Consider the following 14,492-nt stretch of genomic DNA (forward strand, 5'->3'; position numbering starts at 1 on the left):
ATTTGACTGAGTTTTGATATCATTTTGTATTGTTATCGATTCTGAGTTGAGATTGATATTGGTTGATATTTGTATTGCGGGGTATATTGAGATTTTGCCGTTATGCCGCTGAAACGGAATTTGATGAGACTGCACCACCTGTTCCTTCTCAAAAGCACTCACCATCTGCAGAAGAGGAAATCACGTAGGCCCAATTTATGGCCAACTTGAGAAACCAAAAAGCCGACACTTCTGTTGTTCCTGTTGTTCCTCAAGATTCTAGAAGTTCTACTGAATCCAGCAGTCCTGCTGACAAGCCTGCTGAGGAAGATACTGTCTCTGAAGAATAGGATGTTGCTGAGGATGTCGCCAACACTGAGGACAACACGGACCTCAGTGACTATGACTTAAGCACTATTTTCTCTACCAAATTTTATACTGATCACTCAGTTGCTCAGTGGCATTTTTATGCAAACCGCGACGTCATCGAGGAGAAGAACATCGACCCTGATGCTTTTGAGAGGTATAATCTGATTGCCTTCCTGAAACTTTGCTCTCTACTCATCACAGTCTCAGCAGTCTCACCGTTTAGCCGACGGCCTGTGCTGGAGAAGAACATCGACCCTGATGCTTTTGAGAGGTATAATCTGATTGCCTTCCTGAAACATTGCTCTCTACTCTTCACAGTCTCAGCAGTCTCAACGTAAAACCCGGAGTAGGTGATGAACGATCTGCGAAATATGGAAGAGTTTTTGTTCGCAACAAAGTCTATGAGTTCAGCCCGAAATCCATCAATTCTCATTATCAAACTCCTGCTGAGGAAGAGGATGGTCTTGCCCCAGACATACATCTTGTCACTTCCACAATCACTGGGGGCCTTGTTACTCACTTTCCAACTCATCCACAGAAGCTCTCTGCAGCAAAGTTAACTTCATTTTACTTGGTGCTTCACAAGCTACCATGTAACGTCTCGCTCATTTTTAAAAGTGCGGAATTTTTTTTAAAAAAAGCTCACGTTTTCGAAAATTGACATTCAATAATCATATTTATTTGACACAGTAAAATCTTGCAGTTTAAAATAGCCATAAACGAATAAAAATCTTAAATTCATCAACGTATGAAAGTATTCATCTCCTCTCAATATCATAAATCGTAATGCGGAAAACATGTGGTCCTCGGGTTGTGTCACCCCACCAATTCTACCTACTCAGAGTTCGGCACCTCTAGTCTTCTCAGAATTTAGCTCACCTGCATTACACACGCCTAGTGAGTCTAAAGACTCAACACGCCTGTACCAGGAATAACAAGTACATACATAGAACACAGTAGTGAAAAATATCATACTCAACATATCTTTCATGAACTTAAAAGCATAACGTAAACGTGTTGTGTAAAATCATATCGTATTAAAGCATGTCATCTCATCATATACGTAAATGTGTCGTGTAAAATCATAATGCCAACATACCTTTCATGAACTTTAAAACATGAACATTAACGTGTCGTATAAAATCATGTCGTGTCAAATCATGTCATCTCATATCAAGTCATCATATACGTATACATTTTTTTTTAATTGAATTAAGTTCATTAGTTGTGACTTTCGTATCAGCTCTATCGACGGATCCATCTACATATAACCACGGTAACGGGCGGGGGCATCAGCGACACTCTCACCCGTCAACTGAGCCTTGGCCTATCATATCATCATATAATGTCAATGGAAATACGATCGTCGAACTCCCTCTGGGGCCTTCTCCCGTAAACGGGCTCCATCTTGGGCCTTTTCCCTCACGATATCTCCAATCATATCATCGTATAATCGTATACATATACATCATCAGTCACAACCAAATCACATCCTTAAAAAATAGCATCATAATCATCACTTAATAAAAACATGCATATACATAATTTTTCCTTTAAACCAAGCATGCACTGTATTTATCATAATTTCATAAAAATTCATAAACATGATGCATAAACATTTAAAACATGATAAAATGTGCTCAGGGCGCTGCCTTGACCAAAATCTCACCTCGGGTTCAAAATGACCATTTTGCCCCTGGAAACCCAAAAACTTCCGTTTACCCATGGACTTCTAAAATTGACCCAAAACTTACCAAACTCCTTAAAATGTCCCAAAACATATTTAAAAGCATTCATAGACATAAACTCGAGCCCATTTTACAACATAACCAATTCATTTTAAAACTTGGATCAGGGTCCCGATTTTAACCCAAATCGGACTAAAACTTAACCAAAACTTTCTCAAATTTTTATCATACCTTAGAAACATCTAAAAGGTCCTAAAAACCTCAAAACCATACCTTTAGACACTCGAATAAGACCCTGAATAGCTGCTGGAAATTCCAGCAAGCCATCGCCCAACTCTAGCCGTGACCCTAGCATGCTTCTAACTTCTTCATGCTCAAACCGACTCGAACCAGACCAAAACCAGGCCCTAGAATCAACCCTTAGACATAACTCAATACCATGGTTAAGCCCTTTTTAACTCAGAACCATCACCTAAGCCCCAAAAAAATCAGAACCATGACAGCAGCTACAACAGACTCAAATTGTGCAGCTTTCATGTATCTGGTTGTACATCTTTCTCTAGCCAACCAAGCCACGAACCACCTTAATTAGGCTCATCCTAGGACCATTAGAGACTGCCTAAATCATAGCCAAGAGCCCCAACCCAGCCCCTAGCCGGAACCATAAGATCAAACGCCTATAGCCCTTTGCAGCTGTAGTTTTTTAGTTCCAGCCTTCTTTACAGCCAACCAGCTCATGAACCACAACAACAAGACTCATCCTAGGACCCTAAGACATGCCCCAAACCGTATCCAAGAACCCTGGACCAGCCATACGCTAAACAACAAGATCCAACACCTACAGCCCATACATGAACCTCAATTCTGTGCGGCTATATTTTTCTAGTTCCAGAAACCTAGCTGCCACTCCAGCTTAAAACCTTTCTTTTTCTGTGCTAACAGCTCCTCATCACACATTACAGCAGTCCCCTTGCAACATTTCAGAGAAAACATGAGTAGTGAACAAAAGATGCATGTGTTTGAACAAAAACCGAGGGATCTCCATGATATGATTTGGATCGTGAATTCCACAAACAAATAAACATAATACAACATGTATATAACGTGTATGATGCAGCAATAAAAGTACATGGCGTGCCTTGGTGATTTGAACTGCAAGAACGAGACAAGGGAACCAAGATGAATTTCCCTTTGCAAAACAATTGACCACCGAAGCCTCTCCATGGTTGGCTGCTGTAAAATCGAGGAAGAAATTTCTGAATGAGGAGGTGGGTGTAGGCTGGTTCTATTATAGGTGTAGGGTAGCAAGTATAATATTTAAATAATTATTAATCAAATAGTTAATGGCCCTAAATGGTTTAATTAAAAGATTAAAAGAGTTTTAAGTCCAAAGAGCTTAAAAGTTGGCTCATTAAATCCAAAGACACCCCCAAAAAATATTTCGTGTTGGAAAGTTTTGAAAATATTAGCCGAACCTTCAAAAAGTCTTCCGATTCGATAAAATTTATGTACCGTATAAAATAAAATCATGCGAGTCAAAATACCCAATAAAATCTCATTTCTTGAAAAAATACCTTTAAAACACCTTATATTAATTAATAAAAATTAATCTTGTAATAAAAATAATTTTCTTGAAAATTCTCCGGTCTTCGTTCCTCGTTCGAGCGCGAAATGCAACTTAAAAATATATAATGCATGAACCTTTAAAAATTTCATGAAATAAATTCTACCATGCAATAGTTATGCATAAAATACATAAAAATAATTCAACACAATTTAATAAAATAAACATACATTTTATGCTTTAAAAGAATTTAATAAAATACCAAAAATTTAATAATTTGCATGCATGTGGTTTACGTGAACCTTCAAATTTTCGGGACGTTACAATCTGTTCGAAATTGGACACCGTCCACCAATACTACTGTTGTCACACGACACCAAGCTTTAGTGCTATACTCCATCGGAACAAATGGAGTGTTCAACTTTGCAAAGCTTGTGTTCAACACAGTGCTTCAATATGCTGAGGGTGGTCTGAAATCCTCGAAGCTATCTTTTCCCAGTCTGATCTATGGCCTTCTTATCTCACAAGGTTTTGTTAGTATATAAATAAGCAACTTTCTGACCTTGGTGAAGCATTCAAGATTGCTCCTGCATTCTTCAAGGGAAACAGTAAGGTTGATCTTCCTTGGTCTGCCCCCTATAATGCTTCTACAGCACCTACTGGACCGCGAAGCCCCTATGCTCATTCACCGACCACTGATTACATCATGATCTCTGTGTCAGATGTACACGCCCACATTGATCATGCTATGGCGAACGTTGAGCACGCCAAGGCTATCATTGATCATGCTATGAAGACGATTGAACAAGCCAAGGCTGACATTGCCTACTATGAAGATGTGGCTAGGAACTTCCGGCTATTTTTGGAGGTTGCTGTCTTTCCAGGACAAAGAGGGGGAGATGGTGATCAAACAGATGCTGGTCCATCAGGGACCAAGTATGATGAAGAGGAGGATGATGATGAAGAGGGGGATGATTGAATGTGTTTTGATTTTTTTTTTTTGGTTTCCAATTATCTGTTTTTCTTGTTAAGTCCTTATGCTCTTCAATATGTTATTATATTCCTGATGCTTTAATGAATTAACAAAAATTTTGTGCAGGTGTTGTTCCGAATGTTGCCAACACTACTAACAACACTTTTTGATATCTGAAGTTTATTCAGGGGGAGAAAAATGCTTTAACTCAAGGGGAGTTGATTTGAGATAAACTAGGATAAATGTGTTTGATCTCATTTTGTTCAAGAAAGGAAAAAAGGGGGAGATTGAAGGGAAATATTATTTCCGAATTTAATTGATATATTTCTTGACTTAACCCTAACAACATCTTTTCCTTGTTGCTTTGACTAAGTAAATATTTAATATGATTTTGCCTTTCTTAGACAATGAAATAATCATTCAAATATATTCTAAGAAATGATATTTATTAGAATGATTTAATGAGATATGATATCATTGTTTAAAAAGAGTTCACTCCTAATAAAACTCTTACTTCCCTTGTATATTTGGTTTCCTTGTGGAGATAAAAGTACTCATCTATAGATTAGAGGTCAAGGACATTGGTGAAGGGTTTCTTTAATATCGATCATACATACATACACGGAGTGGAGATCTTCAGAGTAAAATAATTCCCGAAGCCGTTGCTGTTGAAGAGTGGTGATCTCGTGTTGCCTTGAGTGTTGGGAACATCTGCAGACAACATCCTTGAAGAAGTTGGCTGAAGATAGTTTTTGTCGATTCCCTTTTGGCTCACGTTTTTAGCTTTCTTGATTAAGTTTTTATTTTGGTTATTTGTTTTAGAAAACATTTGTTTTCTCAACTTGTTGAGGAAATTGATTTTAGTCTTAATCATTAGTGGTTGCTTTTTGTGTAAACGATTGGATTGTTTTCTAGTGATTAATTTTTGCCATAAGGTACCGCACAAGTATTTATACTTGTACATATTTAATCTCGTCCACATATTTATTTCAAGTAAATTTTTGTTACAAAATTCAATTTTCCGCTGCATGTTGTTCGAGATGTTGTAACATCTGGCACAAACTAAATTCTTATTGAACACAAATTTGCATCTTATACTGATTTGATTATATTAGATATTTTAATATTCTCTGTCGAGCAACACTATTCCCAACAATAATAATTTGTCACATTAATCTTGAAATATCCTATAAATTTTGAAGAACTGAATTCAAATTCATTAATTTATAAGCTTAAAGATTAGAAAATTCGAAAGGAAAATTTGAAATCAATTCAAAACAACAAATTTAATAACTAAATAACATAGTAAATCAATTAATAATTAAAAAGAATCAACTAAAAATAGAGTTTTTTAGATTATTAAGGATTGAATTTGTTAATCTGTAAAGAAAAGTGGAAGAAAAAAATGATATTTCTAAAAATCAATGTTCTAAAATGCGCCCTACGCGCCCGCCTAGGCGCTAGGCGGAGGCCGGCCGCACCGATAAGGTGCTAGGCGGCCAGCCCAGGCGCTAGGCGGGCTTGGGCGTGCCTAGGCGGAGGCTGGGCGCCTAGGTGGGCTTGTTTTTTTAAAAAAAAAAATTGGGCTTCAAAATTCAATGATCCGATAAGAAGCCCATTTAAAAAAAAAAATTGGCCCACTAGGTATGATGCTTTTCTGTCTGGGCTGCTGCGTTTCTTTCTTATCGTTATTTCCCAAAGCACTCTTCGTTCCAGAAGGCAGCCTCGATCCAGAAACACTCCTCGTTCCAGAAGGCAGCCTCGTTCCAAAAGCAGTCCTCATTCCAGAAGGCAGAAGCAGTCTTCATTCCAGAAGCAATCTTCGTTCCAGGTGTTCGTTCCAGAAACCTCTCTTGTTCGGAAGAATCGAAACACATCGAAGCACTCCAGAAGCACTCCTCGTTCAAGCCTTCAAGGTAATGGTCGTGCATTTAATTATTTGGAATAAGTATTGGTCGTGCATTTGAAACAAGTATTGGAATAATTTGGAATTAGTGAGGCTTGATTTTCAGTTTGTGTATTTTTGTATTGACCCTTGATTTTGTGAACGTGGGTGTTTGGGATGGCCATTGGTGCAACTTGCAAGAGGTTTATGGTAGAAACAGTAGGTTGTGACATCGGATGGGAGTAATTTTATAATGGTTGTTTCATGTTTGTATCTAAATGTACTTAAAAATCTACAGTGACTATACCATTGCTTGCTCAGTGTCATTTTTCTTCATGCTTCAAAATATATGGAGTGACTTTGAGCTTTTTAGTACTATCATTTGTTTGTGTGGTGTTATCACATCAAATTTTTAGGTCTATTGCTGAAAATGGCAAGCAATCCATTGTCGACTGCATCCATCACTCATCCTGAATCTGGGATTTTTAAGAGAAAGTCTAATGACATCGGATGGGAGTTTGGTATGTTGATTGATCCTAAGAACCTCGACAAAGTTAAATGTAAGTTTTGTGGGAAAATGATGTCTGGTGGAGTATATAGAATCAAGGAGCACGTACGAAATATACCTGAAAATGTATCTGGGTGTCGAATCGCATCTCAAGAATATCGTAGTAAGTGCAAAGAGGCTATTTTAGAAGGGAGGAACAAAAAGAAAAAAAAAATATTGGAAGAAAAAAATTGTAGAGATGAGGTGAATATTTCTATAGAAGAAGAAGATGATGATGAAATTGAAGGGATAGATGGAATTAAAAAGCCTCATCTACTTGGCTCCATGGATAGATATGCATCGATGATTGCTCCAGAAAATGTAAGTTCAAGTGGGAGTAAAGTGCTTCGCCAAAAAAATATAAATGAGGCTCTTTTCAAAGAGAGAACTCAACAAGTTCAACAATATGTTGGGAGATGGGCTTATGAAAATGGAATCACATTCAATGCTCTTGATAATGATAGCTTCAAGCAACCAATGGAGGCAGTGGGTCAATTTGGACCAGGGTTCAAGCCTCCGACTCAATATCAACTTAGACAGCCACTTTTGAAAGCTGAAGTTGAAAGAACAAAGCAACTGTTGAAGAATCACGAAGAAGAATGGGCAAAGAATGGGTGCTCGATTATGACAGATGCATGGAGTGATAGAAAAATAAGAAGCATATTAAATTTGTGTGTTAATTGCAAGGAGGGTACTGTCTTTATAGAGTCTAAAGAGTCTTCAGATGAGGCACATACAGCTGGACTTATTTTTCAATATGTTGACAAGTGTGTTGAACAAGTTGGAGCTCATAATGTTGTTCAGATTGTAATAGACAATGCCACCAACAATATGGTTGCTGCTAAATTGATGAAAGAAAAGCGGACATAGATATTTTGGAGTTCATGTGCAACTCATACTGTTAATCTCATGCTTGAAAGTATTGGCAAGCTTCCAAGATTTAAAAAGATTATCGACCAAGCAAAGTCTTTTACAATTTTCATTTATGCTCACCATAAGACTTTGTCATTGATGAGAAGTTTTACGAAAAAAAGAGACATAGTCCGGCTAGGAGTTATCAGGTTTGCATCAAACTTCCTCACATTGCAAAGTTTGATTGAGAAAAAATCTAGTTTAAGGGCCATGTTTACAAGTGATATGTGGGAGAACTGTAAATGGTCAAAGACAAACAAAGGGAAATTGTCTTACTCTACTGTGATGAGCATGAGTTTTTGGAATAGTGTGACATTGTGTTTGAAAATATTTGCTCCTTTGGTAAGAGTTCTCCGATTGGTGATGGAGATAGGAAGCCATCCATGGGGTTTCTATATGGGGAGCTTCTTCGAGCTAAAAAAATTATCAAGATGGCCCTTAACAATGTCGAATCAAATTATCAACCTATTGTGGGGACCCGGACGCTAATCATGTTCTTAATCATCATTGGAACTAATTAATCAATTATAGAACAGGGTCTGAATTTTTTTTAAATGCGGAACGTAGTGAAATAAAACATATATATACATCTCAGCATATAAAAGTACAAATCCTGTATCACCTACATTTATTCAGCTAAGGTTTAACATCTAATGTCAAGTGTCCAACCCTATCTTTAATCCAAGTTATTCAACTAAGGTTTAATATCTAATGTCAAGTGTCCAACCCTATCTTTAATCCAAGTCCGGAATCTCCACTCTAATCACGATCTCTCTTCATCTCCTCAACCCTGAACCTGTCCCACCTGTTGTCATGTACACATACAGACAAGACAACAGCCGGATAACTCCGGTGAGAATAAATCCCAGTATAAATTAACGAAACATGCAATCATATAAACAAATATAAAGCATGTAACATGTAAGAGCAATATGTATCAAAATCTGAAATATAACTAATAACAAACTGTCGACAATACTCGTAGCTACACAATTTAGACTTGACTCAATCCTAGTCTAGGGATCCCGGTTTCCAGAAGTTGGCATTCCATGTCGATCAACAGTAATAGAAGAAATACCGATTATATCCACATCGTTAGGGTATCGATCATCAGAAATAGAAAAAGTTCTGATTCTATCCATGCCGATATGGTATCGATCACCAGTAATAGAAGGAACTCTACTTCTATCCACACCGATATAATATCGATCACTAGTCATAGAAGAAGCTCCAATTCTATCCACAGCGATACGATATCGATCAACAGTAATAGAAGAAACCCAAATTCTATCCACATCGATAGCCAATCCTCCGGTGATAGACTTTGGCTCTATCGCCAAGACACTATCCTGTAACATTGTGCAATGTGTCTGTGGCGATCCCGCCACTATCAGGCACTTCTGTTACAAGATTAATCGACTAATACCTGCTGTCTATATATAAAGAGAACAAGTAATCTGATACCTGCTATCTATATATCAAGAGAACAAGTATATCAATCAAATACATGCAAATATCAATGCAATAAAATAAAGTATGTGATTTAGGGAAACTCAAGTCCAAACTGACTCAAGTCGATCTCCCAATACCACATTGACTTATACCTTTATCTTCCCGCTCTGACGAAGACGAAATCCTGAATTCAACTCTGTCCATTCTCAATCTGGTAATAACAATACCGAACAGACACAATATCAATATATCAGTCAATTCAGAACCTGTTCTAATCAATACTCAAATCAAAACATAATCTAATCAATATCGAATCAAGACACAATCTAATCCATATCGACGATATCACGATATAATCGATTTCATTACTGAATCTGATCAGTATCAATTTACGAATGTTTCGACGGCATAATAATACAATCTCGATAACCCCGTCAGTCTCAACATCACAGACGTAATACCAAAACTCATAATCAATATCAGTACAATTCATAATCTCAGTCACCGTACAAATCTGATATCGCATCTCAGTCAAATCGATTCCGAAAATCATAACAATTACAGAAACAGTTTATTCTTCAATCTGACTTCAAATATACAATGTCTACTGTATCAGAAACACCATATATGATTCATATTCGATTCTGACAATATCATAATTTCAAATCATGTCTAAACGTAACGAAACTTACGTCCAGTTGTAGCTGTCATCGCTAGGAACATGATACCGTACTCGGATTCAAAATCAGACGGACGGATTTCTCGTAAATCGAATTCTAAAATCAAGAAGTAAAACCTCCCCTCAATTTCTGCTGATTACGTTTGTATGCATATATATATATATACATATATATATATATATATATATATATATATATATATATATATATATACATATATATATATATATATATATACATATATATATATATATATATATATATACATAACTCGTGCATGATAGAAATGTGGCATGTTCTTGTTCTGCATGACTGGCGCATATGCGCGCACAATTCCGCGGATATGCGCCGGGAGTCTTATCCATGCCACCGGCCTGCTCGCACATATGCGCGAACACAAGTCGCGCAAATGCGCGAGACCTACTGTCTCGTGCCTTCCCCACTCGCGCATATGCGTGCCTTTCGCCGCGCATGTGCGCCAAACTCTCTGCCCTGCTCGCGCATATGCGTCGTTCACGTCGCGCATATGCGCCGAGCACTCCACTAGGCTACTGTACACCTCGCGCATATGCACGCCCTCACGCCGCGCATATGTGCGGGGTCTTCTGCCAACACCGCGCATGTGTGCGCACTAGATCGCGCATGTGCGCGCATGGCATCTCCCTCGTACCTAATTCGCGTCTTTTCTCGTCTTTCCCGGTCCACTCCATTCCGTATATAATTACTTTGATTAATCAATAAATCATTTCAGATTAATCTCAGATTACGATAATTATACCCAAATCATTTCAGATTATGGTAATCAACTTCTCGGGCCTTACACCTATCATAGTGATTATTGAGTCAAAAATGAAGGATAGACTTGATACATCATTGCATACCACAGCCTTTTTGTTGAATCCCTACTTCTAGTACAAAGATAGTTCTATTGTTCTTTATGGAGAGATCGCGGCAGGGATTTTTGAATGCATGGAAGTTTTGCATGCCGATGAGTTTGAACTTCAAGATACAATTATTAACAAGGAATTTGCAAAATATAGAGAGAAGACTGAGTTATTTGGGAAAGTATTGGCTGCAAAAGCATGTGAAAAAAATGACGATACATTTGATCCATGTACATGGTGGAGTACATACGGTGCTCACACACCCAACTTGCTAAGAGTGTCATTGAGGATTCTTTCATTAACTACAAGTTCATCTGGGTGTGAAAGAAATTGGAGTACATTTGAAGGAATAAGTTTAAACTTTAATTAAAATAAATTTTAATTTTTAAATTGTAGGAGCATATTCCTAACTGTACTAATTATTTTCTCTGTTTTTTTAGATTCATACAAAGAAAAGAAATATGTTGGATGTCCATAGGTTGAACAATCTAGTATTTGTCCAATTTAATGCTAGATTGTTTAACAAGCAAAAAAGAGAGAAAGAAAGGAATGTCGACGTCCTTCTTGAAAAGATGCTTCAAATGCACAAGGTTGGATTGTGGATGGTGGGGAAGAAAATGAAGTTGAACCAGGTTCCGGGATCACTTGGCAATTAGTTGATGAAGCAACTGGGACAGATGAAAATTTACAACCCCGAAGAAGCTCTAGAGTTAGAGAACTTCAAGAGGATGATTTTGAATCTGAAGAAGAAGATGATGATCAAAATGATGATATTGATTTTGTGTCTGATGAAGAACAAGTTGTTGAAAATTTCGGAGAAGAAGAAGTGGAGTAAATTTTTGATGACACATTAGACTATTTTATTGTGAATTTTGGAAGAAATCTGAATTCTTTCTTATTGTATTGAGATGATACATTAGACTATGTTGGGAATATTTTGAATATATTTTAAATTTGATGTTATTGTGTTAATGTTCTAGTATATGATTTATATTGTTTTGAATATTTGATAGCGTAGATTCCGATTAGCGGCGCCTAGTGAGCCTAGGAGGCCTGAGCGCCCGACTAACGCCTAGCGAATTTTATAACCTTGCTAAAAATTAATAACTTATATGTTTTGAGCTTTTGAGTAAACATACTACCGTTGGAACATCTGTTTTGATTTATGTAGAAGAATCGTAAATAGAAAGGGGTATTTTAGACATTTTACAAAAACAAGGAGTTGATACAATTGAAAGTGGAAAAAAAACTTGTTTGAGACGGTCTCACGGTCGTATTTATGATACAGATTTTTTATTTGGGTAATCCATAAAAAATATTACTTTTTATACTACAAATATTATTTTTTGTTGTAAATATCAAATATGATTGACTCATCTTATAGACAGAGATATATTCTTAAAATGGAGATAGAAAATAGATGAAGATTGACATTGTAAATTCCAATTGTATTATTATTACCTAATAATTTAAAAATATTTTGGAAAAATTGTTGAACACGGGTCATCAATCAATTTGATCACATTTGGGACCAAAGTCCAACAAAAGAGCCAACCAACTTTCTTCCCATTTTCGCCAATTCCAAGAACTTAGCCACACTGCACTGTACTTGAAAATAATTTCACCAAATTGGTTTCATATTCTTCACTGAATGGCTCACAGTCGCTGGATAAGGCCTGAGGTTTTCGATTTTATTGTTTTTCCTCGCAAATTTCATTTCAAGAATTGTATTTGGAGCTGTTTTAATGGATTTCGGTGTATGTAAATTCAGGTGTATCCACTGTTTGCAGCCATGGGTGTGGCTGTGGGGATCTGTGGGTTTCAGCTGATACGTAATATACGTATCAATCCCGAAGTCAGGTACTTGGACTTTATGTGAAGACGGGAAAATTTCATGGATGTGACTGAAAAATTTTATATTTTTATGATAATTCTTGGTTAAAAGTTGGTATTTTGTACCAAATCTCTGTGAAACTTTCATGTGTGAAGTTATTTAGAATATAAGTTTAATCCAGATCACTCTGACTTCGTGCTACTAAAAATCTTGAGCTGTAATTTAATAACAATGCTTACTTCCGATGATCATTCTCAGATTTTTGTGTGAAAATTGTGGAGCTTGCGGTGGAAGCCGAGTTGGTATTTCTGGGTCTGATGATAAATCTTTTTATTTTAAATTTTTGGTTGAAAGAAGCTATCTTGAATTTTGAAAGTGCAATTTTGGTTAAGGGCGAAAGGGGAAATAGAATCAACTTGCTTTTAATTAAGGATGTTGTGTAGTAAATCTAGTAATGACTGGAAGCAAGATTTCAAAAATCAAATGGGAAATGTTCCTTATTTTCTGGTGAAAGATCGGGTCTTTCAGATTTAAGCTTGTTGCAAATTAATGAAAACAATATGGCTTGTTTTGGAATTCCTCTCAACATGTTTTTTTGCGGCCGAAATCTGTTGAGTTCAATGAATCTCAATTTGTCTGGTGAAGAATTTGTTTAGGACACAGATTCGTCTGTGACAGAAGCAAAGAGATCCTTCTTTCAAGGTCAAATGAATTTGTGTCCCCTAGTCTAGATAAAATTCAAATACGAGAGCACCCGCTTTCACAGAATTAGTGGGGATATGCTGCTGTTTCTCCAAAAGCTTTACAATGTGTCTGGTTCGAAGCCCATTATTTACAGGTGCAGATGCCGCTAGGACTACATAACAAAACTGAACTTATGTGTGTGAGATTCCATGTATTTCTATGTTTGGTCAGCCCCATCTAATTTTGAGGATGCACCCTGATATCATGTTCGCTCTAACTTGAGTTGGACCAAAAGCACACTTTTATATGCCATAAGTCATTTGTATGCTATGATCTTGATATGCTAAAAAGGAGACTTGGAAAATATCCGGTATCTATATACAGGGTTAACAAGGCCGGCAGGGCTGCTGGTGTGTTGGAGAATTTCGCGGAAGGGGAGAAATACTGTGAGCATGCTCTTAGGAAATTTGTCCGCAACAGGCGACCAGAAATCATGCCGTCGATCAACAGCTTCTTCACCGACCCTCAAAAGAGCTAGTTCTGCCTTGAATCAAGATGCCACCGCAAAGCAAACATCCTGTCCTTGAGTCATAATAATGTAATCTTCGTTGGATTTGTGACATACCATGACTTTGTTTGTGCTACTGAATTTGTGAATTGCGTTATGTTGTGTTGTGTTGTGCTTTGTGTAAGATTGATGTGTCTGAATGAAAACATGGATCATGCCATCGTGTGTTGTTGCCGTTCAAGTAAGAATGGACTTTGTAACACGACATGTCCAATAACGTTTGCGCGACTTTGTGATCTTGATCTTGTTTGTGTGTTCCTCCTAGTTTGAAAAGTAAGATTGTCAATGATGGGCATGGCTGTAGCAAACTGCTAAATTAAAATCGCCATCCTAAGTAGGGTCTTGATTATACCTTTCTTTGTTTTTTAGTGAGGATGAGGTTTATTATTATAATTCGATATCGAAATTTTATATCGTCTCAAATTCATCAGTAATCTCTTTCGATATATATATATATATATATATATATATAT

The 14,492-nt window shown here is 37.0% G+C and overlaps 1 protein-coding gene, 1 long non-coding RNA gene and 1 pseudogene across 2 annotated transcripts; 2 read left to right on the forward strand and 1 right to left on the reverse strand.

The window, feature by feature from the left end:
* Positions 1-6,146: 6,146 nt before the first annotated feature.
* LOC140803856 (uncharacterized) lies at positions 6,147-7,158 on the reverse strand. The gene is made up of 2 exons (XR_012111954.1): positions 6,459-7,158; positions 6,147-6,423 (listed from the first exon to the last, which is right to left on the reverse strand). It is a non-coding gene; the product is annotated as an uncharacterized lncRNA (long non-coding RNA).
* A 3-nt stretch (positions 7,159-7,161) lies between these two features.
* On the forward strand, positions 7,162-8,301 carry LOC140802808 (uncharacterized; annotated as a pseudogene).
* Positions 8,302-12,459: 4,158 nt separating this feature from the next.
* LOC140803225 (uncharacterized) lies at positions 12,460-14,255 on the forward strand. Its single transcript, XM_073158966.1, has 3 exons — positions 12,460-12,614; positions 12,705-12,793; positions 13,836-14,255. Exons 1-3 carry the CDS (start codon positions 12,585-12,587, stop codon positions 13,987-13,989), a joined length of 273 nt encoding a protein of 90 aa, XP_073015067.1. The 5' UTR covers positions 12,460-12,584; the 3' UTR covers positions 13,990-14,255.
* Positions 14,256-14,492: the final 237 nt, after the last annotated feature.

This window comes from Primulina eburnea, chromosome 10 (genome assembly GCF_022965805.1).
Source record: "Primulina eburnea isolate SZY01 chromosome 10, ASM2296580v1, whole genome shotgun sequence".
NCBI lineage: Eukaryota > Viridiplantae > Streptophyta > Magnoliopsida > Lamiales > Gesneriaceae > Primulina > Primulina eburnea.

Coding starts and splice junctions, on each gene's coding strand:
- LOC140803225 (XM_073158966.1), top strand. CDS start 12,585: ATGGCTCACAGTCGCTGGATAAGGCCTGAG. Junction 12,615..12,704: donor GTCGCTGGATAAGGCCTGAG/GTTTTCGATTTT, acceptor ATGTAAATTCAG/GTGTATCCACTGTTTGCAGC. Junction 12,794..13,835: donor CGTATCAATCCCGAAGTCAG/GTACTTGGACTT, acceptor ATCTATATACAG/GGTTAACAAGGCCGGCAGGG.